General features: G+C 41.2%; 1 protein-coding gene across 1 annotated transcript; it reads right to left on the bottom strand.

The window, feature by feature from the left end:
* Positions 1-6,957: 6,957 nt before the first annotated feature.
* Positions 6,958-13,322, bottom strand: LOC134222659 (uncharacterized). Its single transcript, XM_062701820.1, has 5 exons — positions 13,181-13,322; positions 11,227-11,324; positions 9,436-11,028; positions 7,645-9,364; positions 6,958-7,553 (listed from the first exon to the last, which is right to left on the bottom strand). Exons 1-5 carry the CDS (start codon positions 13,320-13,322, stop codon positions 6,958-6,960), a joined length of 4,149 nt encoding a protein of 1,382 aa, XP_062557804.1.
* Positions 13,323-27,413: the final 14,091 nt, after the last annotated feature.

The raw sequence follows: 27,413 nt of genomic DNA, 5'->3' as shown, positions 1-27,413 counted from the left end.
TGGGGGTAATGATCGACGATAAGCTCACCTTTGGTAGCCACGTCAATTACGCCTGCAAGCGTGCCTTCACAGCTATAGTGGCATTGTCCCGGATGATGTCCAATAGCTCTGCGGTTTATGCCAGCAAGCGCAAGCTTCTGGCTAGTGTCGCTCTGTCTATACTGAGGTATGGGGGGCCAGCTTGGGGCACGGCCCTGCGTATTAACTGCTACAGAACGAAGTTAGAAAGTACGTATAGGCTCATGTGCCCAAGAGTTGCGAGCGCGTACCGTGTCGCACGATGTACTTTGCGTCATCACCGGTATAATGCCTATTGACATCGTTATCGGTGAAGACATAGAGTGCTTCGAAATGCGCGGCACGAGAGGCATTCGTAAGACCAGGGTCGGATTTAGCGGGGGCCGTGGCCCCGGGCCCCCACAAATATTATGTACCAAAACCAACCATTTTTGTACATTTTGAGGCCCCAACAAGCTGTCGACCCCGGGGCCCCCTTCCGTCTAAATCCGGCCCTGCGTAGGACTGTCAGGTTGGCCTCAATGAACAAATGGCAACGTGCGTGGGACAGTTCCACTAGGTTGATACCGGAGATAGGTACGTGGGTCAAGAGGCGCCATGGGGAAATCACTTTCCACCTGACCCAGGTCCTTACAGGCCATGGTTGCCTCAGACAGCACCTACATCGGTGCGGACACTCCGCCTAGCCCGAGTGTCCCGTGTGTGCAGGTTTAGAGGAAACGGCGGAACACGTGTTGTTCGTATGCCCGCGTTTTCGCACAATGCGTGACCACATGCTTGCCACATGTAGTCTGGACACTACCCCGGACAACCCAGTCCGGAGGATGTGTAAAGATGAAGTTGGTTGGAACGCCGTTTTTTCGGCTATCGTCCAAATCGTCTCGAAGCTATACAGAAGGTGGCGCGTGGACTCGAGGAATGGCTAGTTCAGACGCAAATAAGAGGTGGTCCAAGGGTTCGGAGTCGGCTTCATGGGTCATACCGGTGCCCTGTGGTGCCCACTTGTTCGATAAAAGGATCGAGTTTTATCGAACAAGTGGCCGCGCGAAGAACAACATGGTATCGTCGTTTTCGCAGCGTCGGTCAACCGGGCGGGTTCCAAGCCCGAGGACGGAAAGGGGTCCTCGTCAAGCCTGGGGCAGGCGTAGGCACCCCGTCGGCGTCCCTCTGTGTGTTGGCGAATAGGCCCTATCGCAGAGAGGTCAATTTGGGGTGCACGCGGTATCACTTGATATACTTGATACCAGTCGTGCAGAGTCGACCCTTCCCACCTTCCGAGGGCATAGGGCGTGGTAAGGCCACCTGGAAAGCCAGCAATGCGCTGGCACGATACAATGCACTGCAGTGCATAGAAAGTAGAATGATAATTAAATTCGACTATACTATTGAGTGGAGCCGTTTGCAGAGCAAGACTCAAGCCAAAAGTAAGGATATAATAAATCTGTTTTTTTTTTCTAGAACTAAACAGAAATCGTACAAACAGTTATAAACTACCTTCATACATGATTCTTTATTTGAAATTTCATATTACTGCTTTCAAAAAAAGAAAAAGTTAAACCCGTATTTCCATCTGCTCAGGACAGTCCGTCCACAGCACAACCATATCACTCAAAGTATCACAGCATCGAGATCACCGTCTAATATTGGATACACCTCTTGTATCAAAAGCGCCACCAGCTAACAGCAACAATAACATGTATATGGCTGCATGGGAGGATGGATCGATGGATGGATACAAATAGGCAGAGAGAGAGAGCGCAAGAAATGTGGATGTTCATCAGCTTCTAACAACCTCAAGTTCAGGCTTTTCGAGTGGGAGGAACCACATGTTTGCTTGAAAAAAATAGCCGAGTGATAAATCGTTTGGAATAGCTGTTTCGGTGAGGAAGGGTGGAATCCAATTTCGCCACAATCAACGAAGGACACATTCGAGAAGCGTGTTCGTGGAAAACTTTTTAAATGCTTTTGCGGTGAGTAAGATGCGCTTCGACAGATTCGTTTCGATGTGAGTTTCTGCTATCGACGGCAATAAAGTGGGTTGAGGCAAGATATCTTAGAACGAAGCCAGACATAGTGCTGCGTTATAGAGTAAAACATGTTCGGCGGTTTTCCTGCTAAAAGCTTATAGACGAAGCTCGTCTTATTTCCATCATATCCGATGGAAAAGATTTATGCTTCATCATTCATTCCAGCTTATGTAATTGCTCTATGCCATTCTGGAATTAAGGAAAGGCAAACTAAGTGTGCTTGTCGATTCATGAATGGCTTGTGACGTCTTCTAAGTAATGGAATACGATTATCCTTTTCACCGAACGGAGCTACTGAGAAAACTTTGAATCATAATGGCAACGAATGTTATCGAAAATCACCCAACAGACTTCTAATAATAATGTTATTTGAATGTTAATTTTAGAATCACAAACATCTATCAGGATCATGATTCAATTAATCAAAGCTGAGCGCAGTTGGATATCAAATGAATTTAACTAAAACTCTTGTATGTAGCTCGATTATCTGCAATGTCATCTCCTACACCTACAAAAGAAAGTGTACCCGGAAACGATTTGCTGAATCCAAAACGGGTCGACAAAACCCCAACCGCTCAGGCATTTTTCTTCTGAGCAGACTCGCTTCTGAATTTTGTCACGTTCCAAAACCTGTATCATCTAATATTCATCCGTCTAAATTAAACTTAGCAACATAAAGTTTGCTATCATGTATTGGCGGGAAGCACAGAATCTCTGTAATCGGCCAAAACATCGTAAAGCGCTTCGAATGCTTCGCCAAACGTCCAGCAGATGTGTGTGCTCGCTGCGCTCCAACGCGACGAAGATCCAACCGCGCTGGGTGACACACCACAGAGCAATAAAAAAGAGGATTTTTGGAGGCCGCTGCCGGAATGCGGGATCTTCTTCGGGCTTCTATCGCCGTCTCGCATCTCACATCGCGCACATCTGCCTGAGCCAGAATCCGGCGAGTGGCGGTCGTTCGATTTAATGTGGGTTGACTGTTGTCTTCTTGACCAGGCAGCCCAGCATGCCAACCGTGTGCGATGACTCGGCGCGACTGCGGCGGCGGCGGCGGCTATGGTGACAACAACGCGGTGATCATCGAGAAGAAGTCTATGGAAATTAGTATACATATTTGTCTCCAGCAGCAAGAGGACAGACGGGTCTGCGAGGTGAGGCCCGCAGAGAACGGCGAACAAAATTTATGTACCGTATCGATTCGTAAGCCGAACAGTTTCAGGTTCCGAGCGCAACAGGGGATCAAGTTTGACATCACGCCTACACTTCTAGCACGATTCTAGTTTTGATCGAGAGCATACAGGAAAGGAAAATGCGATAGATTGGCTATCCGAAGAAGACTATTTCAATTCTTATTCGTTCTAGGACAGTGTTTCCCAACCAGTGGTCCGCGACCTCCTGAGGGCCGCGAGACCGTACCAAGGGGGCCGTGAAACGTTTGCAAAGAATTCACCCGTTTTGTACTTTAGCTATTATGCGCACGTTTTTTGGTATAAATATATTATTTTTTGTATTTTTGCGGGTATTTTTTATTATTTTTGTGTATAAATATCAATTTATTAGTTTTACTCAGAATCAGGAGATTTAAAAAAGAGTTTTTTCTGTAGTGATTTGAAAATTACAACCAAAATCGACGCCATATTTACAAAACTCAAAGGTACAGCCCAATCGGGTTGTACGCAAAAGTGACGTAGGACTACGTAGCTATACGAAATGGATGGTATTTGTCATCATAGTTTGTGTTATTTGATATTTCACTCTCGTACAAGCTCTTTCTTCCTCATCAATTATTGGTGGCCCTGATAAGAGCCGTTTGTTTATGGTTTCGATGGGAATCTGTGAATTCCGGTTATTTCTAGTGGATGCTGAAGTCCATTTCTCTTGCTTCATTTGATAGATCCTGTAAACATTTGATAGATGAGCTTCTGTAAATAAATAAAGAAACAAGGTAAAATTATTCTCTATTAATTTCCATTTATGAGATTATCGTACGAATGCCATTCAAATTGGGTAATAAGAAGTTTTCTGCCTTCGATGAATGCTCTGTAAACGAAAATAAGAAAAATAGATCAATAAATGATGACAAACAAGCGGGATAATGCTAATTGGTGTGTTCTGTAATGAGAGAAGTTGAAATGAAACAATTATAGGTTTAGTGAGTTTTCACATTCAGCTATAATCACCTGAAGATCGAGAACTTCCAGTAGATCCCGACGAGTGAAACCGGAAGAAAACCAAAGTCGTTAAATTCGGTCGGTGATGTCAGAACGAGACAAAGCTGAACCGGAGCAGAGCCGAAGCGCTCAACCGGCGAAGATGAGCCGACTGCGGAAATAAGAGTTTGTGCAGTGATGCTGCGATCGGAACGAGGAGTTCAACCAGAGAAATACCGAATCCTCCAATTAACACGAAAGCATGTACGAAGATCATCATCATTAGTGTGTTCTGTAATTAAAATAAATGAATCGAAATAACAAATGTTTTCGGATGTCTTCGCCGTTAGGTTTAATTACCTGAAGTTCGGAAACTTTCAGAGGATCTCTGCGACGATTGCTAGAGATACGAGACTCCAAACCAACAGGTTCGGTCTGTTATGGCAGAACGAGACAGAGCTCAACCGGAGGAAAGCCGAAGCCCTCAACCGGCAAAGATGACCCGACTGCGGAAAGAAGTGTTTGTGTAGTGATGCGGTGGTTGCTGCTACCGGAACGAGAAGGAGTTCAACCAAAGAAATGCCGAATCCTCCAAGTAACAAGAAAGCATTTATGAAGATCATCATTGGTGTGTTCTGTAATTAAAATAAGTAAATCGAAATAACAAATGGATTCGTAAGTCTTAGCCGTTTGTTTTAATTACCTGAATATCGGAAACTTCCGGAGGATCTCTGCGACGATTGCTAGAGATACGAGACTCCAAACCAACAGGTTCGGTCTGTTATGGCAGAACGAGACAGAGCTCAACCGGAGGAAAGCCGAAGCCCTCAACCGGCAAAGATGACCCGACTGCGGAAAGAAGAGTTTGTGTAGTGATGCGGTGGTTGCTGCTACCGGAACGAGAAGGAATTCAACCAGAGCAATGCCGAATCCTCCAAGTAACAGGAAGCAGGTACGAAGACCATCATTGGTGTGTTCTGTAAACAAAATAAGTGAATCGAAATGACAAATGGTTTCGTAAATCTTCGCCGTTCGGTTTAATTACCTGAATATCGGAAACTTCCGGAGGATCTCTGCGACGATTGCTAGAGATACGAGACTCCAAACCAACAGGTTCGGTCTGTTATGGCAGAACGAGACAGAGCTCAACAGGAGGAAAGCCGAAGCCCTCAACCGGCAAAGATGACCCGACTGCGGAAAGAAGAGTTTGTGTAGTGATGCGGTGGTTGCTGCTACCGGAACGAGAAGGAATTCAACCAGAGCAATGCCGAATCCTCCAAGTAACAGGAAGCAGGTACGAAGACCATCATTGGTGTGTTCTGTAAACAAAATAAGTGAATCGAAATGACAAATGGTTTCGTAAATCTTCGCCGTTTGGTTTAATTACGGAATTTACGGAATTACGGAATTAATATCGGAAACTTCCGGAGGATCTCTGCGACGATTGCTAGAGATACGAGACTCCAAACCAACAGGTTCGGTCTGTTATGGCAGAACGAGACAGAGCTCAACCGGAGGAAAGCCGAAGCCCTCAACCGGCAAAGATGACCCGACTGCGGAAAGAAGAGTTTGTGTAGTGATGCGATGGTTGCTGCTACGGGAACGAGGTGTAGTTCAACCAAAGAATTGCCGAGTCCGTCAAGTAACAAGACATTAGGCTGCGTGCCGGTTTTCAGCTCATTGAAAGCATCATCGGCTGACAGCAGACAACAATGTGAACATGGGACGATGATATGAGAAGTAGGTGACGAATAGTTTCGTTGGCAGGTCAGGTGTTTTCCTGGCAAATATCAAATCTATACACGTTCCACCCAATGTTGTTGGTTGCCTGGGATTTGAGACGAGGTCCAATCCCAATGCGTCCTTCATGAACTGAACGAAACTAATGTTCTCCTCTTTCGCAATGTCAACATTGAAATCTCCCGTCACAATGACTGGAGCATTCAGGTGGTGGAACAGGTTTCTGGCCATAAAAGCTTTCACGTGTTTCAACGTGGTGTTTGGCGACACATATACACAGAATAGAATGATCGTGTGCTCATCGACGGCTATTTTTGCAGCGCAAACATCACCATAACTGTCCGATTCCAAGAGAATGGGATCATGCAGTTCACTCACCTTCTCGATGGTGTGAGACACCGCTGGTGATAACGATTCCTTCTGGTAAATTGCTACACCTCCTGCTCTCACGTTCTCCCTTTTGGATTGGGTTATGCATCTGTAACCTATATTAAAATAATGTAACTTAGAATTTAAAAATCAAACAATTTGATGATTTAACCTACCTTCGACTTCCAAGGAAGCACTATTGTCCATCCATGTCTCGCTGAGTGCCAAGAAATCAGCTCGAGTCATAACATGGTCAGTGGACACGTCTTTCGAATGTGCGTTGAGGCTTTGGACGTTAAGACTCATCAAAACCGCTGAGTGATCGGAATTTTCCAAAAATGTGATAAGCTCATCACTGATCGTCACTAGCTTATGGCTTTCCAGTCGTCGCATCTCATCTCGGAGGTCTTTCATTTTGGGAGTGTTGCTGCCTTTTCCATGATGAAAGATGAAGGAATTGGTGGAGTTTGTCAAGTAAAGCCCTTGTAGTGAGCTTACACGTGACAAGGCAACGTACACGAGCTGCTGGTCCTGACCTTTGTCATAGTCCACAACAATTTCAGCAAACGTACCTCCTTGCGAATTGTGGATTGTCAACGCACAAGCACTGACGACAGGAAACTGTATCCGCTTGTATTTGATTGCGCTGCTCAGTTTAATGTTAGTGGATCGCTTGCCAATTGAGTCCAATCCTGCTGCAGCACGCCAGGTTTGGAAAACACAACTGGCCTGGATTTCACCCGAAGTTTAACTCCAACAGCGTCATTTTCAAACTTGAACCACAAGCGAAACGGTAACTGCTGAGGATCGTCGTCGGTGTGTTCAATGTACTTGAGTTCACCAATTGCCCCATTTACGATACCGTCTTCTACTTCTACGTTGGTCGTTATCATGTACGACATCCCAATGACCAATCGTAAAAGATATGGAAGACATCCTGTTTCAGCGACACTCATTTTGTACAGCTTGGTACGAGCACTTGCCAGCTGAGCAGCATCTTGATATCCGGTGATTACATCCTCGGCAGTGTAATCCAATCCATCCCGATTGCTTAAAGCATCGTGGTTATAAGCGTCAACAGCACAGTTGCGATGATATAAGCGAATTGCGTTTGGGATATTCTCTTTACACCATTCAACTGTGCGGAACCTGCTTTCGATGAGTTTCGTCTCGTCGTCAGACAACCGGTCGCCATTTCCGATTTTCGTGAGTATCGAGGAAAACTCAACATCAGTTTGTCGCATCACTTGACGTAAGGGGAAATATTGCAGGGCTTGCCACAATGCTGCACCACCAATGGAGTTGCTCGCGGGTTTGTAGGCAGGTTTGGCATTCACCGGGGAAGCTGTCGAAATCTCCACATAAAATTACGGCCTTTCCACCGAATGGAAGATCATAATCGCCTGTAATGCTTTTAAGTCGTGCATGAACTGTATTGAGAATGTTTGCACCTATCATGCTGACTTCATCAATAATGATCAGCTTGATGTTTACAAATGAATGCCGATACAGTTGTAGCAATTCAAACCCAAGCTTTCCTTGATGCCTCCGATCCATGGTTATGTGGAACGCCGAATGCACAGTTGTTCCTCCAATAGCCACAGCGGCCTTTCCAGTGGATGCACAGGCAACATAGGCATTATTTTGCGAGTTGTGAGCTTGGCTAAAACGATTATACGTCTCCATCAGAATGTGAAGCGTGAACGTTTTGCCGCACCCTGCCGGTCCGGTGAAGAACAGCTGCAGTGGTTTTCTACTGTCGTCAAAACAATGCAGGTTGTCGATAACCTGTAATATTAGGTCTCGCTGCTCTGAATTTGTTTTTCGTACCATGGCACAGTAATCTTGCTTACTCATCACCGATGTTCTTTGTTTTATGACGGCTGATAAAGCATTGGCTGGCAATATGCGGATGTCGTCATTGTTGGGCTCCATGGCGATCGTTCTTGTGCATTCGTTGCGCTTCTCCGTTGCTACCGTCTCTTGTGCGGCTGGCTCATCTTCATCGCATATTTGCAGGTACTCCTCAATAATGTGCTCTAGATTCAAGTTGCAATCGTACTCTTTTCGCTTCGCGAGAATGGATGATTCGTGTTGGTCATAGAGTTGCAAGAAGTTGTTTTGGTCTAGTATATCGCACATCTCGTTACGAAATGGTACAAACAGTAACACCATTTCACGTTTGTACTCCGACAGTTTCGACATGTCATAACCGACCCATTGCAGTACACGAGGAACAGCACGAGCTTTGTATGTATTGCTGCTACTCCGCTCCTTGGTATAATAGGCTGCAAAATCAGCTAGACACAGATCATCCAAATCATTACGTGCCTCGTACTTCTGAACAATGTTCAGCGTCCATACTTCAGTCGAATCATCGGAGATACCTTCTTCATCCATGCGCTTGTTTTGTTTCCGGGACTTGATGCGCTCGTGGGGCCACATTGTTGGAATAAACTGCGTCGCACGGCTTCCTTCGGACATCGGTTGACGCAACAGATACCAAGCTGCCTCTTGGGCGGACATTTCTACCGAATTTAGAAGTTTAATACTAATCTTCTTCAACAGCGCGGTGAAATCCAGATCGGGAAACTCTTCTTGCAGTTTGATGAGATCACGTTGTAGGCAGCTGAGACCACGGTTGGTTTTATTAACATATTCAACTACGTACGCCGCGCAGGAGTACTCGTCTAGAATGAACTGCAGATCCATGTTGGAGCAGAGATGGCTTGCTATCCATGGATTGAACGGATTCGTCCATAGTTCATTCATAGATCGCTTAAGGAACACTGTTGGACGACGAATTGACGCACGAAGCACTTCAAGATACTTGTCAGGCGCACAGTTACAGTCGAGAAGGAATGCTTCCAGAGTAGCATATGACTTTGTTTCCAAAGCTTCTCGCATTGTTTTGCTCTTCCTGAGGAGCTGATCACGACGCTTATCATCTGATGGAACAGGAATTAGCACACGAGTCTCATCCATCGGCCAGTATGGAATACCAAATCGGCAGTGCTTTTCATTCCTCTTGAAGCAGGTGAAAGTATGCTTGTGAACCTACAAACACAAAAAATTAAAACAATTAAAATGAGATATATGTACTACACCACATATTAACAGCTGTGTACCTGGTAGCCATATGTGTCCGGCAGATCTCCAACGCTTACGGAACAGAGATCTGTAATCAGATGTACGGTGTCTGGCATACTTTCACCGATAGTTTCACGAGGATCGTTCTTTAACCACAGCAAGATGTGAGCGTGGGGACTACCACGGTGCTGAAATTCGATGCGCTTGAAATAATCGATAACACGATACTTTCCAAAAGGACTGTATGTTTGTGACTTTAACAATAGCATTATCGTGTCCACGAGCTTATTAAAGTACACACAGCAGGTAACCGGATCGTCATTGACTAGTGTTGCCCGTTGTAACGCAGTCAGCTCCTGCATGGGATCCGTCAGATCACTACCATTGTATCCTTCTGACAGCCGATGCAGGAGTTTAAGCAAGTGGGGCCACTTCATCTCATTTGCGCTAAGCGTGAGGAACATCGTTGGCTTTCCTAACTGCCGCATCATGGCAAACAAATCCTTCTTCCGCTGCTGCCAATACTGCACAGAGTTCGGAATCGACTTAAGGAAGGACAGATCTCGCTCTATGCATTGCTCCATGAAGTCTCGGTCATTGAGGTTGGCACGTGTAATGTTTGCAGTCCCCATGCACTTAAAAGTGCATTGCAAGCCTTCGGAAACTCTCAAGCGAAGTACCTTCATTGCCATGTACAGCAAATGGCGAGGTTTTGCCCCACGTCTATCCTGGCGGCGAGTTTCACTTGACGCTATCATAAAGTAGGTCACTCTCACACCTGATTTGAATTCCCGAGGGTGGCCATAATATATGGCAGGAAATGCAAGTTCTTCGGCGTGCTCGTCATATATAATCGACAGAGGAACCTTGTGTTGTGCAGGCGCGATTTCCAAGCACATATCCTCATTCCAGAGGAGAGTTTCTTGTTGCCCAAGTAACAACTCCGACTCGTTATCGCCTGAGATGATCTCCAGATCAACTTGAGCTGTTGGTCTATCTGGCTCTAATCCTTCTAGGGCATCCTGATCGATAGTAACGCCGTACCGACGATATAGTGGTGTATTCACCAAATAGGTAAGCCAGGATTTAGCGGTGGCCTTCTTCATGAATCCGGACAAGTATGACGACTTATGAATGGCATGCTTCTTGATGAACACATTGAACGCCTGATCGTCATCCAGCTGACGTGGAAGCGATCGGATCATTTCAGCAACATCCACAGGGCAGTTGATGACTTGTCCGATAATGGAATAACTGCCTGACGCAAAGCGCAGTCGTCGAATCTGCATGAAGATTAGGCGTGGGGAAATCAATCGTTCCGTGATGACATCTAGTGGAGGTAATCCCGAGGGTTTGTTCGGAAATGTGAATCCATTCGATTTTGCCATCGATGGTACTTTTCCTTCTTTGAGGTTACTCCGGCAAGTTTGACAAGCGGAAAATCCATCGACCGAGTGGAACGATCCGCTGTCGATTAACACTGCCGCACCCGCTAGCGTCAATGGTTTTAAGTCGTTCGCAAACCATAATCTGTCGCATATATCGCAAACAGCACCGAACGCATTCCCCAAGAACCGTTTGTTGAATTCGCGATCAGCACGACCAAAATTCGAAATGTTGCGAAATGTAATCTATAAGATGAATGCATATATTTTAGAACAAAATAACTGATTGTGTCAGAATAAATTGAATGAACAGAATACTGTTTCGTATTAATAAGATGTGTTACTTACCCTGACTTGAATGCTCTGGAAACGATGTAGCAACCTGCATTATTTGCTCTGGCGTGGCATGATCGGGACTAGATTCAAAATGAATGGCGGTGATACCGCTCTATCATTTTCTATGCCAGCAACGATAGCGGCACCATCGTTGGAAAGCGCCATCGAAGTGCCGACGCCAGGTTCGTTGAAGACAGGAGGAAACACTAGAATACATCGTTCATCATTGCAATGGAATTGACAGATACCTCATTTATCATGTGGCAGATGTGGTTTAACTTTTCCTCTTTCAAAATAGTAACTAATTAAATATTAGTCAATTGAATTTGCTTGAGTTATTATAAATTATTTTGAAAATTTTGTCATGTTGCACATTAGAATATATAAATAAAAATGGTGTTAGAAACGGCATTTCGATTGATTGCTGTAAAAAAGCAAATTGTTGCATCAAAATGTATGTAAACCAAATTTAAACGTGTCAAACTTTACATTAAATATCTTGTTCAAAAGCAAAAACAATTCCTTAAAATAACAAATAAAACAAGACAAAGCTTGAAAAACACACAAATACAGTTTCGATCCAACAACGTTATCGTATCGAATCAATTTAGTCAATCAACTTCGTTTCATAGACCGCGCTTGAATTTGATTCATATAAACCTAGAGTCAGTCGTATAAAGTTCATAAATTTGTAATGTACGAGTAGACCGGAGTGTAGTATGGTGGTAAAACCTTACTGAATCTCGAGAACCATATATGAAAATAATAACAAAATAACAAATAAGCATACATAATCAGATGTATTTATTTTAGTACATATAACGTTTGTTCATTATCGCCAATTGATACTATAATGTCGCTACTGTTCGGGTGACCAACATCCAGTTTTTCTTGGCCTAACAACCAAAGTACCGATAACTATGTGTCAAACCGATAAAGGTGATGAAACCAATAATAATATAACAATATGCATCACTCATGGCCAAGTTAAGCTTCTCGAAGCATATTTTGGCAAAATACTTAAAACAGCTACACCGCCGCTTGCGCTCTAAAGTACTGCATCTGGGGAGTTAGTTTCGAACCATCATAATTTGAAACCCTTTATAATTGTACCGAACAATCTCCCGTAAAAACGATTCTTCTACTCATAAAATTTAATGTTTACGACCGGCAGTAATTATTACGAAATGTTTCAGTTGTTGATTATCAGTAACATGTAATTCAGGTCAATCTACCCGAATAACTAAAGATGTTTACAGCGATCTCTTAATATTCTAATATTTGATCAGTCATATCAGAGCATTAGTGATTAATCATAGATTTAATCATGATTAATGAATAATGGGCTATTTAATCATTATTCATTAATCATAATCATACAAAAAATTTGATTCAATCATTAATCACTAATCGTTAATCATAGAACTTTACATTTAATCATTAATCACTAATCATATTCATAATTGTTTTGAGTTTATTCATTAATCATCAATTTTAATCATTGCATACATCGCTTCTATTCATTAATCTTTAATCATAATCATTTAATTTTCATACCTTTCAATAACCCAATTTGGTAAAAATGTTCCTTGATAATTGCTCAATATGCAAACTATTCAATTTGATTATTCATAATCATTAATCATTAATCATACCGATCTTTAATCATTAATCATACACATATTGTGTCAGCATTTAATCACGATCGGTAATCGTTAATCATACTCCAAACGGTTTATTCATTAATCGTAATCGTTAATCATTGTCAAAAAATAATTCAATCGTTAGTCATAATCATTAATCATTGCCAAAAATGATTAAATCATTAATCATAATGTTTAATCATAGAGTTGAATTATTTAATCATAACAAATTTAATCATTCATTGGAAGCGTTATTCATTAACGCTCTGAGTCATATACAATTGATATAACTTCAGAAAATAATACGATTATAAAATCGCACTGAGTCACACTGTTATCCCAAAATTGTTACCAAAATTGCCTACCTCGAGTTGAAGGGCCTTCGCCAGCGTCCCAGTCAGTAGACGGTGTCGCATTACCTTTGACCGCTTTTTTGTTCGCCCGATAACAACGAGCTCTCTCGGCGGCGGTTTTGGCATGTTTCGGAGGACGCTCAGGTTCCTGCTCCTTCGCTCGCTTGCGCGATTCACGCAAATACTTCGCAGCCATGTGTTGCGACATTGTACGTTCTTCTTATACTTTTCACATACTTTCTCAAAATTTCACTTTTCTATCGAATGATAGAGACTCTATCCAACGCACTAAAACACTTCTTAGAACTGATTGGAATTTGAAGAGATAGTTTCCAATGATGATCATGGGGTATAAGAAGTTGATGTCTGTGCTAGGAAAGTGTATGGCGAGGTTAGTGCTTATCCATAGTCACTCGATTGCGTATCCAGCACGTAATGGGCGGGCTGTCTGGGTTAACAAATACGCATAATAACAGCTGTCAGATGCAAATTTCATACCATTTTGATCGAATCGAATCGAATTTTAAAAGCCGAGCAGCTTCCAGCAGGATGGACGTTAAGTCTCCAAATATGGAAAAGGATTAACACGACTCATCGGCCGCATCGCCGCTGAAGCCGTTCGTCTGGCATTCAGTGCAGGACACCGGAATCTCAGAAGTCACCATCATCAAACATGTCCAAAAAGAAGGAAAAATAAGCCGAATTGGAAGCGGCGCCAAACCAAACGCAAATATATTTATTTGCAACGTTCGGTTTCCGCCCGCGGTGGAGGCATACGTGTATCGTTCACTATGGCGCCGGTGAAAAAGTGAGAGGAAGTTCAAGAATTGATTGCAAACAGTCCTTTTCAGGACTAAAACTATTTATCCAGGAGGAGGAATTGACCATTGGCAAAATGACAAACTCTAAGAGTCCCATGAAATTTTCTCGCAAGATTCTCAATTTGGTTATAAGATGTTGTTTATCTAAGATGCGTATTGTTGCGAAGAATAACAACAGAAACTTGACTCAAGACGAAGTTTCTTCATATTACCAAACATTATCTCTTGGCATCTGTCTGTTCAAGCGACATTCACTAATTGGTAGTTGCTGTAGGTAGATAGTTTTCACAAAGGTGGCGTCTTTATTGATTTTATACTAAAGAAAGTTGATCCGACTATCCGAAATAAACTTTCTTCAAAGTTCAAAACTCAATCGTAAATAGCGAATTTGATAGCGCGTCGGAGGGAGATGATGTAGTGAATTTTAATGGATGGGATCACTAACAGCAACCAAACTACCACGCCAAACCCGATGCCACCGAAACAGTCCATTTTCGCAATTAACTCTTCCTTTTCGTAAAATGTTGGTCCTGAGAAGAACCGATTTTCTTTTCCCAATTCCCATTCCAATCACTAACTGCATCCAATCGCTTGTGTAAATTTGCAGCATTGCCACACTGCCACCCACTTCGTGCTGCTGTGTCCGCTTCGCTGCATCCGATGTCGAACCGCCTTCTGTGGAATCTCGATCAAAATCGCTCGCGCGCATCGAACAGCAGCTTTCTTGTATTTAATAAATTAAACCCGTAAGCCCCGCCCTTTGTGAGCTGATATAGTGTAAATATAATGTGCACTCATAACGATTAATGAAGGGCGGGGCTAATGGGATTACTTCATTAGGTATAAGAAAGCTGCTTTTTCGGCGCGCGCGGGCCATTTCGATCGGGATTCTGCAGACAACGGACCGTTCGGAGAATGACAAATTCTAAGAATCCAATGAAACTTTCTCGCAAGATTCTGAATTTGGTTATGAGATCAATCGTGAATAGCGAATTTGGAGTAAATAGCGCGTCGGAGGGAGATGATGTAGTGAATTTTAATGGATGGGATCACTAACAGCAACCAAGCTACCACGCCAAACCAAATACCACCGAAACAGTCCATTTTCGCAATTACCTCTTCCTTTTCGTAAAATGTTGGTCCTGAGAAGAACCGATTTTCTTTTCCCAATTCCCATTCCAATCACTAACTGCATCCAATCGCTTGTGTAAATTTGCAGCATTGCCACACTGCCACCCACTTCGTGCTGCTGTGGCCGCTTCGCTGCATCCGATGTCGTACCGCCTTCTGGGGAATCCCGATCAAAATGGCTCGCGCGCTCGAACAGCAGCTTTCTTGTATTTATTATACTAGACCCGTAAGCCCCGCCCTTTCGTGTGCTGATATAGTGTAAATATAATGTGCACTCATAACGATTAATGAATGGGCGGGGCTAATGGGATTACTTCATTAGATATAAGAAAGCTGCTTTCCAGCGCGAGCCAGTTCGATCGGGTTTCCACAGACAACGGACCGTTCGGAGAATTATGAATTCTAAGAATCCAATGAAACTTTCTCGAAAGATTCTGAATTTGGTTATGAGATCAATCGTAAATAGCGAATTTGATAGCGCGTCGGAGGAGATGATGTAGTGAATTTTAATGGATGGGATCACTAACAGCAACCAAACTACCACGCCAAACCCGATGCCACCGAAACAGTCCATTTTCGCAATTAACTCTTTCTTTTTATAAAATGATGGTCCTGAGAAGAACCAATTTTCTATTCCCAATGTTCCTTTCCAACTAACTGACACCACAATTTGTAATAAATTTTGATGATTTGGTGCGGGATCGCCACAGTGCTATTTTTATGGTCAACCTTTTCTTCATATGAAATTCTGGTTCGTTGAGGTTGAATGATCTGCAGCAACACATCGAGCACCACCACCAATGCGATGTATTTTCTTTGAAAATGTTATTAGCGCCTCCATGATGCTGTGTCCGCTCCGCTACAATCGCTTTGATGCGTCTGCTATGCGTGAAATCTTGTTCAAACTGAGGATTAGATCCAAACCCGCAAGTGATTGATTTTTGATGTCTGTGCTAGTGATGCATGTACGTGATTGGTTAGTTTACCTATTTCTAAACTTTTTATCAATTATCGATAATAAATAGTTGAAAATCAGTATTTTCAAATAAATACAAAGAAGCGTTGACTCATCCTTGATCGAATGGTCCAAAAAAATTGAAAATCCATCGAGAAACGGCTTAGATATTAAAGTTTAAAGTCTATCATATTTTCGTGACGGTCCCCGATTTTCGCAATCGTAAAGTGTACCCCAATATAGAAAACACAGACGTAGTCCTACGTCAATAAATACTTTCTTTTTAATCTGATGACTTGCAGTAGAAAAAAATAGATGAGTTTGTATTGATGGTGCACAAGCAATGCTTGAAGAAAATCAAGATTTCAAAGAATAAATAAAATGCATAATTCGCCGATATGCCCTTGCTTGTAGGATTCTTCTTGTATGAATAGTGAACTATATGAAATCTAGAATACTAAACATACGTTTAAACTCTACAAAAAATGCATGCATAGATTCAAAATCCAAAGAAATGCATGCACAAGGTAAGTTTTTTCTACATTGCCGTATGTTGAGCGTTTTGAATTGAGGGATAATTTTATTTTTTTTCAGAACTTTGGGGAAAGAATAATTTGCTTGCCAACATCAATGAAAAAGGATGAAACATATGTCACGATTACCTATACTTCATGTTTGACTAACTATAATTTGACTATAATTTGAAAGCCTTGATGTTCATGATTAACACTGGCGATGCAAAGTAATTGTCGGAAATATTACAATGTTTGATATACTGTGCAGTTTGTATTGAGAAAGGATCAACTAAACTAGATGCAGATCTAAAACTGGAACTCATGGCTCATCTTGACTCACTGCTCCAAGATGCCCCAAGCTCGCGAACCGTGTTCGTTTACATTGGACGTGGCTAGCCTTCCAGATGAAAATCATAAAGACCAGAGCAAGAAACAGATTTGAAATTGAGGGCGATTTAAGATAATCTTTATCAGACACGCAAGGGAAGCTAGTATCACAAATGCAAGTACAAAAATAGCACTGAATGAATTACTGCCGAAGTATGTAATATTAGAATGATAAAAAATATTGAAATAAAATGAATTAATATATGTTTGTTCTTGATTTCAGCATGACATATTGAGTTCACAAAATGGGTCGTTTGGCTAATCATAAAGGGGGTCGCGATCCCGAAAAGGTTGGAAGGCGCTGTTCTAAGATCACTTCCGTTAGAAAATATTCTGATCATCAGCGTAATGAATTGTTCTGCTTGTCATATACGTATGCAAGTACACAAAATTTCTGGCATTAAGGCTCTATAAACCGTAATCAATCCGATAATGACGATGATTTTATTCGAATCCGCACTAATACTAATAAAGTTTTGAACTAATTTCAATATTTTGGGGCTATTTACGGACTTACCCTTCATCATAATATATTCATGGCATTTCCATATTAATTTTTGACTTATCAAAACTAGCAATTACTAAGTAATTGCTGGAAAAACGCTGTAAACTGCGATTTTCCTATGCCGATATTCGTATGTTCATCGAACGCATACTAACGTTCGAACGTTCTGATCAAACACATACACACTCACTTGATTTTTCACTTGATCTTTTCCCATTGTTTCCTTGATTTAATCACTCCTAAAACATATTCACTAACTGAGTTTCACATTTTTCTTCAATCTTGACTACCATTGAATTCACTTCACGTCCAAAAACTGTCGAAAACTGCTTTCCAAATATCGAAGTGAGTGACAAATTTGACGACCGTATCGTGAATGCAATAGAATGCGGAAGACTCAAAGTCACTAGCGCAATAAGTGAAATGGTGAAAACAAAATCTACGCAATGCAACTTCATTCAATCCGAACAATACAACGTATACGCCAGCCAACACGCAAACAAAGGTGTGCATACACAAGAAAATAATCATCTCTTCACCGTTGCCAGATTTATTTATTGAAAAAAAAAGCAATGGGTAATGTTTTTAACATAACCGCGAGTAGACGTAGGACTTGTATAAACGTAACGTATTTACATTTAACTTTTAATATTTGGATCTATGGAGTTTAATTATAGGTACATATTGATATTGGAAACGACGAATTCCATGCTGTGTAGAATTATTAATGAATCGCCTGCTTTGAGCGTGCTTACAGCGGCACACTAGGAGTTAACTTTCTGAAATCAGTATGGCGAAAGGCATCTAAGATTAGATTTCTCAAAATTAAGCACCTTAATAGAAAAAATATTTGGTAGGCGTAGTAGCGGACACCATCCTTCATAACCGGTACCAAATAGCTTTTCATGAAAAGTTCCTAATTTTGAGAAAACCCGCGTTAGATGTCTTTCGCCATACAAATTTCTGGCGGTTAACTCATGCTGGCTATTTTGCGCATATACTATAGCGCCTGGATGTGGCAGCGGCGGGTAGAAAATCAGCCACTGCCAATAATTCATTTCTCGCTTAACTTTTCAAAAGGACCTAAGTAACATTTTTTTCATGAATTAATTTGAATATCGTAATCAATAGAACAACATGAAAGCTATTGATTGCTGTATTCAAATTAATTCTTGAAAAAAATGTTACTTAGGTCCTTTTGAAAAGTTAAGCGAGATTTCTTCACTGCATTCAAAGTTAATTGCCTATATTGCTTGTGTAGGTAAACAAAACGAACGAACGAACGAACGAAACAAAAAATCTTCGAGCAAAAAGTACGTCAGTCAGTACGTCAGTACGTGACACGAATTGTAATGAATCGCACAGGGCAGGCACTGCTTCTTTTATACACAAAGAAAATCTTGCGGTGGGCCAAAAGGCCCGTGGCATACTGCATTATGATGTCCGTGTTAGGAATGCACGGAATTGGTTATACATATGAAATTTTTATTGGCTTTGACAAGAATTGAAAATTTCAATAGCTTATCGTTAATAATCTTAAGTTTCAATGAAATTGACAAATTGCTGGAGAGTGTCCGAGTCGATTGATATATAAATCTTCAAAATCCATCGAAAGATAAAGGCGCTAGTAACGTTTGAAATCTTCCCTCTCAGCGTAACGCTCTCGATTTCCAAAAATCTAAATGACACCCAGTATAGTAAAGAAAGACGTAAGTCCTACGTCAAAATCATTTCTGTTAGTCGGATTGAATAAACATACCAGAAATAAATATTAAAACATGTTACGTGAGCTTCTGTTACATTCCAAATGGTGAATACAATTTTTTAAACCGATAAATACCCATACATTTTGATACACCGTGAACATGTGTTATGATACAAAATAAACATTTCGTCAAGTCTGGCAACACTATGCATCAGCTGGAAAATTTTTAACACCCCATTTCCACCCACCCCAGTTGAAAACAAAATTTGTTTATCGCTGCTGCACTCAGGGTTGGTTCGCTCTGAGGAGTTATCAAGAGAAGGTGTAAAAACTTCTCTTTTCTCGATCTGTTATCCGAGTGTATTGTGCAGAAATACACTTTATCTTTGTATGAAGGAGCGTGCGTAGTATCCACTCTTCGTCGCACAAGTCCACAAGTGTAAAGAGTACAGGAAAATGGTAATTTGCTGTTTATCAAAATGCATACATTTAGGCTATATTCTAAATCTTCCATGTAAATACGCTGTTGTGAGCGCCTAAACATAGACCATTTTGTACACAATATCAAAACACACGCGACCGAAAATATTCTCACTCTTTATCGATCATGTTTCTCTTGGCTTCAATCACACGGAGGTGTGAACGCTCTCGAGTGTGAATCAATACACTTCTCTTTATTTGTAAATTCTCTACACATTTCAAGACGAAGTGTGAGAAATGACCAACCCTGGCTGCACTATTCCTTATCAATTGCCTCACTATTACAATCAAGCGATACAGTCATTAATTTTCAAATTTCACGGGAACAAACATCCAATAAAGTCATTTCCAATTTCAAACGAAAATCATTGCAATCTTCCATTGCAACGATAACGACAACGATGCCAATCCAATCCAAATCCAATCCAAATCCAATCCAAATCCAATCCAAATCCAATCCAAATCAAATCCAAATCAAATCCAAATCCAATCCAAATCCAATCCAAATCCAATCCAAATCCAATCCAAACCAACCAAACCAACCAAACCAAACCAAACCAATCCAAACCAATCCAAACCAATCCAAACCAATCCAAACCAATCCAACCAATCCAAACCAATCCAAACCAATCCAAACCAACCAAACCAACCAAACCAATCCAAACCAATCCAAACCAATCCAAACCAATCCAACCAATCCAAACCAATCCAAACCAACCAAACCAATCCAAACCAATCCAAACCAATCCAAACCAATCCAACCAATCCAAACCAATCCAACCAATCCAAACCAATCCAAACCAATCCAAACCAATCCAACCAACCAAACCAATCCAAACCAATCCAAACCAACACAACCAATCCAAATCAAACCAACCAACCAAACCAATCCAAACCAACCAAAATGCAATCCAAACCAATCCAAACCAATCCAAACCAATCCAAACCAATCCAACCAACCAATCCAAACCAATCCAAACCAATCCAAACCAATCCAAACCAATCCAAACCAATCCAAACCAATCCAAACCAATCCAAACCAATCCAAATCCAACCAAACCAATCCAAACCAATCCAAACCAACCAAACCAATCCCAAACCAATCCAAACCAATCCAAACCAATCCAAATCCATCCAAACCAATCCAAACCAATCCAGATCCAATCCAAACCAATCCAAACCAATCCAAACCAATCCAAACCAATCCAAACCAATCCAAACCAATCCAAACCAAACCAAACTAAATCCAACCAATCCAAACCAATCCAGATCCAAACCAATCCAAACCAATCCAAACCAAACCAAACCAATCCAAACCAAACCAATCCAAACCAACACAAACCAAACCAATTCAAACCAATCCGAACCAATCCAAACCAATCCAAACCAAACCAAACCAATCCAAGTCCAATCCAAGTCCAATCCAAACCAATCCAAACCAGTCCAAACCAATCCAAACCAATCCAAACCAATCCAAACCAATCCAAACCAATCCAAACCAATCCAAACCAAACCAAACCAAACCAATCCGAATCCAATCCCAATCCAATCCAAACCAATCCAAACCAACCAAACCAATCCAAACCAATCCAAACCAATCCAAACCAATCCAAACCAATCCAAATCCAATCAAAACCAATCCAAACCAATCCAAACCAATCCAATCCAAACCAATCCAAACCAATCCAAACCAATCCAAACCAATCCAAACCAATCCAAACCAATCCAAACCAATCCAACCAATCCAAACCAATCAAACCAATCCAAACCAATCCAAACCAATCCAAACCAACCAAACCAATCCAAACCAATCCAAATCTAACCAAATCCAACCAACCAAACCAATCCAAACCAATCCAAACCAATCCAAACCAATCCAAACCAATCCAAACCAACCAAACCAAATCCAAACCAATCCAAACCAATCCAAACCAACCAAACCAATCCAAACCAATCCAAACCAATCCAAATCTAATCCAAACCAATCCAAACCAATCCAAACCAATCCAAACCAATCCAAACCAATCCAAACCAATCCAAACCAATCCAAACCAATCCAAACCAATCCAAACCAATCCAAACCAATCCAAACCAATCCAAACCAAACCAATCCAAACCAATCCAAACCAATCCAAATTCAATCCAAACCAATCCAAACCAATCCAAACCAATCCAAACCAAACCAAACCAATATAAACCAATCCAAACCAATCCAAACCAATCCAAAGCCAATCCAAAATCAATCCAATCCAAACCAATCCAAACCAATCCAAACCAATCCAAACCAATCCAAACCAATCCAACCAATCCAAACCAATCCAAACCAATCCAAACCAATCCAAACCAATCCAAACCAATCCAAACCAATCCAACCAATCCAAACCAATCCAAACCAACCAAACCAACCAAACCAATCCAAACCAATCCAATCCAACCAATCCAAACCAATCCAAACCAATCCAAACAAAATTCAAACCAATCCAAACCAATCCAAACCAATCCAAACAATCCAAATACAATCCAAACCAATCCAAACCAATCCAAACCAATCCAACCAATCCAAACCAATCCAAACCAATCCAAATCCAATCCAACCAATCCCAAACCAATCCAAACCCAATCCAAACCAATCAAACCAAACCAACCAAATCTAATCCAAACCAATCCAACCAACCAATCCAAACCAAATCCAAACCAATCCAAATCCAAACCAACCAAATCCAAACCAAACCAACCAATCCAAACCAATCCAAATCAAACCCAATCCAAACCAATCCAAACCAACCAAACCAATCCAAACCAATCCAAACCAATCCAACCAATCCAACCCAATCCAAACCAATCCAAACCAATCCAAATCCAACCAAACCAATCAATCCAAACCAACCAAACCAAACCAAACCAATCCAAACCAATCCAAACCAATCCAAACCAATCCAAACCAATCCAAACCAATCCAAACCAATCCAAACCAATCCAAACCAATCCAAACCAATCCAAACCAGTCCAAAACCAATCCAAACCAATCCAAACCAATCAAACCAATCCAAACCAATCCAAACCAACCAAACCAACCAAACCAATCCAAACCAATCCAAACCAATCCAAACCAATCCAAACCAATCCAAACCAACCAAACCAATCCAAATCCAATCCAAACCAATCCAAACCAATCCAAACCAATCCAAACCAACCAAACCAATCCAACCAACCAAACCAATCCAAACCAATCCAAACCAATCCAAACCAATCCAAACCAATCCAAACCAACCAAACCAACCAAACCAATCCAAACCAACCAAACCAATCCAAACCAATCCAAACCAACCAATCCAACCAAACCAATCCAAACCAATCCAAACCAATCCAAACCAACCAAACCAACCAAACCAATCCAAACCAATCCAACACAACCAAATACAATCCAAACCAATCCAAACCAATCCAAACCAATCCAAACCAACCAAACCAATCCAAACCAATCCAAACCAACCAAATCCAACCAATCCAAACCAATCCAAATCTAATCCAAAATCAATCCAAACCAATCAAATCCAATCAATCCAAATCTAATCCAAACCAATCCAAACCAATCCAAACCAATCCAAATTAAACCAAACCAACCAATCCAAACCAATCCAAACCAATCTAAACCAATCCAAATCAAACCAATCCAAACCAATCCAAACCAATCCAAACCAATCCAAACCAACCAACCCAACCAACCAACCAAACCAATCCGAATCGAATCCAAATCCAATCAAAATCCAATCCAAACCAAACCAAACCAAACCAAATCCAATCCAAACCAACCAAACCAATCCAACCAATCCAAACCAATCCAAACCAATCCAAACCAAATCCAAACCAATCCCAAACCAACCAAATCCAAACCAACCAAACCAATCCAAATCCAACCAAATCCAATCCAAACCAATCCAAATCCAACCAACCAAACCAATCCAAACCAATCCAAACCAATCCAAACCAATCCAAACCCAATCCAAACCAACCAAACCAATCCAAACCAATCCAACCAACCAACCAACCAAACCAACCAAACCAATCCAAACCAATCCAAATCCAACCAAACCAATCCAAACCAATCCAAACCAATCCAAACCAATCCAAACCAATCCAACCAATCCAAACCAATCCAAACCAATCCAAACCAATCCAAACCAATCCAAACCAACCAAACCAATCCAAACCAACCAAACCAATCCAAACCAACCAAATCCAAACCAAACCAATCCAAACCAATCCAAACCAATCCAAACCAACCAACCAATCCAAACCAATCCAAACCAATCCAACCAATCCAAACCAACCAAACCAACCCAAACCAATCCAAACCAATCCAAACCAATCCAAACCAATCCAAACCAATCCAAACCAATCCAATCCAACCAATCCAAACCAATCCAAACCAACCAAACCAATCCAAATCCAATCCAACCAATCCAAACCAATCCAAATCCAATCCAAACCAATCCAAACCAATCAAACCAATCCAAATCCAGTTCGTGTTCGATCACGGTCGAGTGAGGTAGCATCAGTGCAATTCATCGTCCGCGTTTATAAATTTCAAGAGGTGTCCGATTACGCGCCCAGTCATACCGGCAAAAGTGATTAATCAGTAAATCGAAAAGCTAATAACCCCATCGAGCAGTTCACGCGAGTGTAAAATAAATAAATAAAACAGAAAAGTGGTAGACCAATCAGATGAACAATACAAGTTTCCCCCGTGTGGGGGAAACCTCTGGTGGAGGGTCCAGAGAAAAAATTATGGTAATTGAGAGACTAGAGGATGGTAAAAATCTTCATGGAGTGTCGCCAGTGCTAGTGGACAAAACTATTCAGGGCTACTGTGGAACAGTGGCATCAGTAAAAAAGACTAAAGATGGCAAAATTTTTGTCACAGTAAAAAATTAAAGTCAAGCTAAAAACTTGACTAAAATTTAAAAAAAATGCCGAGGGAATAACAGTGAAAGTGTACGAGCACAGATCGTTAAACTCGTGCAAAGTAGTAATTTTCTGTCGCGATTTGAAAAATGATACGGACGCTACAATTCTTGAGACCGTTGCCCAACAAAGGATTATAGAAGTGAAGCAAATGACCAAAGGCCCGATCTACAATAAATCTCCCACCGGAATTTTTGTGCTTGTTGTTAAAGGAACCGTCCCACCGAAAGAAGTGAAAATTGGCTACCTAGTGTTACAAACGCGGCCATGGTATCCAAATCCATTACGCTGCTTCAAGTGTCTTAAGTTTGGACATACAAGCAAGGACTGCAAAAGTGACAAAAAGTGTAGTAAGTGTGGTGAAGAATTTCACGAAGAATGTAACAATGCAATGAAATGTGTCAATTGCTTCGGTGAACATGGCGCTTTCTCCAAAGGATGCCCAATCCTGGAGAAAGAAAAAATGATAACGAAAGTGAAAGTGGATAGGAACGTATCATTCTGGGAAGCAAGAAACATAGTCGAAGCTGAGGGTAAAACAACATATTCTAATATGTTGAAATCTTCTATCGATGGTGAAGTAAAAAAGCTTATTGAAGAGAACCAAGCATTAGTATCAAAGATCAACGAGTTAAAGGAAGAAAGAAAAACATACGCAGAAAACCTAAAAACTGAGATGAAAAAGCAATTCGAATCAAAGTTAAACCAGTACAAAGAAGAATTAAGAAGTTCCGTTCATGGAAACGAAAAAAAAGTGAATCAAATGGAAAAAAATTACCAAGAAATGCAGGAAAAGTGTGATCAACTACTGACTGGATACAAGGAAGAAAACAAAGAAGAAAGTTAGCGGAAAAGGAGATTGAAAAGCTTCAAGAAAACTGCAGTAAACTTGAAAATCTATTAAAGTTGTATGGACACAAATCTGCCCCTAAACATACAAGGAGTCAGGAAAATACCCTACTTTCCCCTCCAAGGAAGAAGAAAGGAGTTAGCAAATGCAACCATGCGAAGTGGACGACTATGTCAACTCAGAAGCAGAACAATCCGATAATTCTACCAACCAAGATGAAGATATGGGGTCCTGAAGTCGAAATCACATCCAATGAGACCATAAACAACACTAAATACTCAATAGTACACCGTAATCACACCAAAAACAACCTCAAACATAGCACAACCTACACATAACCTGACAAATAGAGAAAATTGTATGGTCTCTTGGAATGTACGGGGACTACGGATTTGTTTGTTAATGGAAATTGTTAATGAATACAATCAACCCCCAAGTGGTATGCCTTCAAGAAACAATGTGTAAAACGATCATCAATCTTGCATAAGTAAGTATAAAACATACCATCGACCAAGACCAGATGGTGCGAGGTCAGCAGGCGGGGTAATAACAGCAGTAAAAGAAGACATCGATAGTGAATCCATTGATATAAACACAAGCTTAGAAGCAGTTGCTGTAAAAGTAGGCGCACCGATCAATGCGAATATACTGAATATATATCTACCTCCCGGAAAACGGATTCAAAAGAATGAGATCTTGGATCTGCTGTCTCAGATCTCTAAGCCTTTCATATTGGTAGGAGACCTCAATGCACATCATCCACTTTGGGGATCCAGCGAAATCAGTCAGCGAGGCAAAATCATAGAGTCAGTTATTGACGAAGAAAACCTCGTACTTCTCAACAATGGTGAAAATACTTATGTAAACAGCAATACAGGAATGGGATCATGCATCGACATCTGCTGTTGCTCAGACCAATTAGCAGGCTCCCTAGAGCTAACAGTCTCTAATGACTCCCATGGAAGTGACCACATTCCACTAATCTTATCAATGCCATACATGTTACAGGAAAGAATGCCTACCAAAGTGGAAAATCGAAGAAGCCGACTGGGAGAAATACAGAAACACTATCGAAATCTCCTACAGAGATGACGTAACCGAGCAGATAGAATTGATAACAAGACAGATAATAAAAGCAGCCGAACAATCAATTCCAAAAACGAAAGGGATTGTCAGGGAAAACAGGCACACTGATGGAAGAATGAAGTAGCTTCTGCAGTGAAAGCGAGAAGAAAGCCCTACGAAATTTGCAAAGAAGTAATAGAGTATCCCCAAATCCCAATCATACACAAGACTTCCGGGAATCAAATATCAAAGCACAAGAGATTATCATGAATTATCAAAAATTTAACGCGCATACACCAGCAAAAGAGTTGTGGATCAACTACAGCAAAATTCAAGGAAAATATTAATCCGCACATATCAGAGAAATCAAACTAAATAACCAACGAGCAACTACCAACCAGAGCATCGTTGATAGCCTGGCCAAATACTTTGGACAAATATCCAGTGACAAAGAATATACACACGCATTTCGGACATTTAAAAACACCATCGAAAAATCTCCGCCAACAATCAACCAGGATGACAGAGCTGAATATAATACGGTATTTTCCAAAAACGAGTTGGAAGAAGCGATGGAAGGACTGAAAGGATCCTCCCCTGGTCCAGACGGAATCCATTATGCCATGTGTCGTGACCAGGACGAGGTTTTCAAGCTCGACCGTTCGTCGCAACAATACTCAGCAAACTGAACTCTTTTATCGATTCGTTCCAACACGAACGAAAAACCGAAAACACCTTTGCGTTACCATGGAGCACAAGATAGCACTATACACGCTGATCAAAATGGATCAATAAATGAGTTCATATCGTTACAAGGAAATAATCTCAGTGGTATTTTGCAATAACTCCTCATTCTTATCTTATTCACTACATTCTTTCCCTCCTCTACTCTGGAGATGCATTGTAAACTTAAAATACCT

This window comes from Armigeres subalbatus, chromosome 3 (assembly GCF_024139115.2).
Source record: "Armigeres subalbatus isolate Guangzhou_Male chromosome 3, GZ_Asu_2, whole genome shotgun sequence".
Taxonomy (NCBI): Eukaryota; Metazoa; Arthropoda; class Insecta; order Diptera; family Culicidae; genus Armigeres; species Armigeres subalbatus.
Note: the sequence above shows the minus strand (reverse complement) of the source record. Positions and strands in the feature narration are given on the sequence as shown.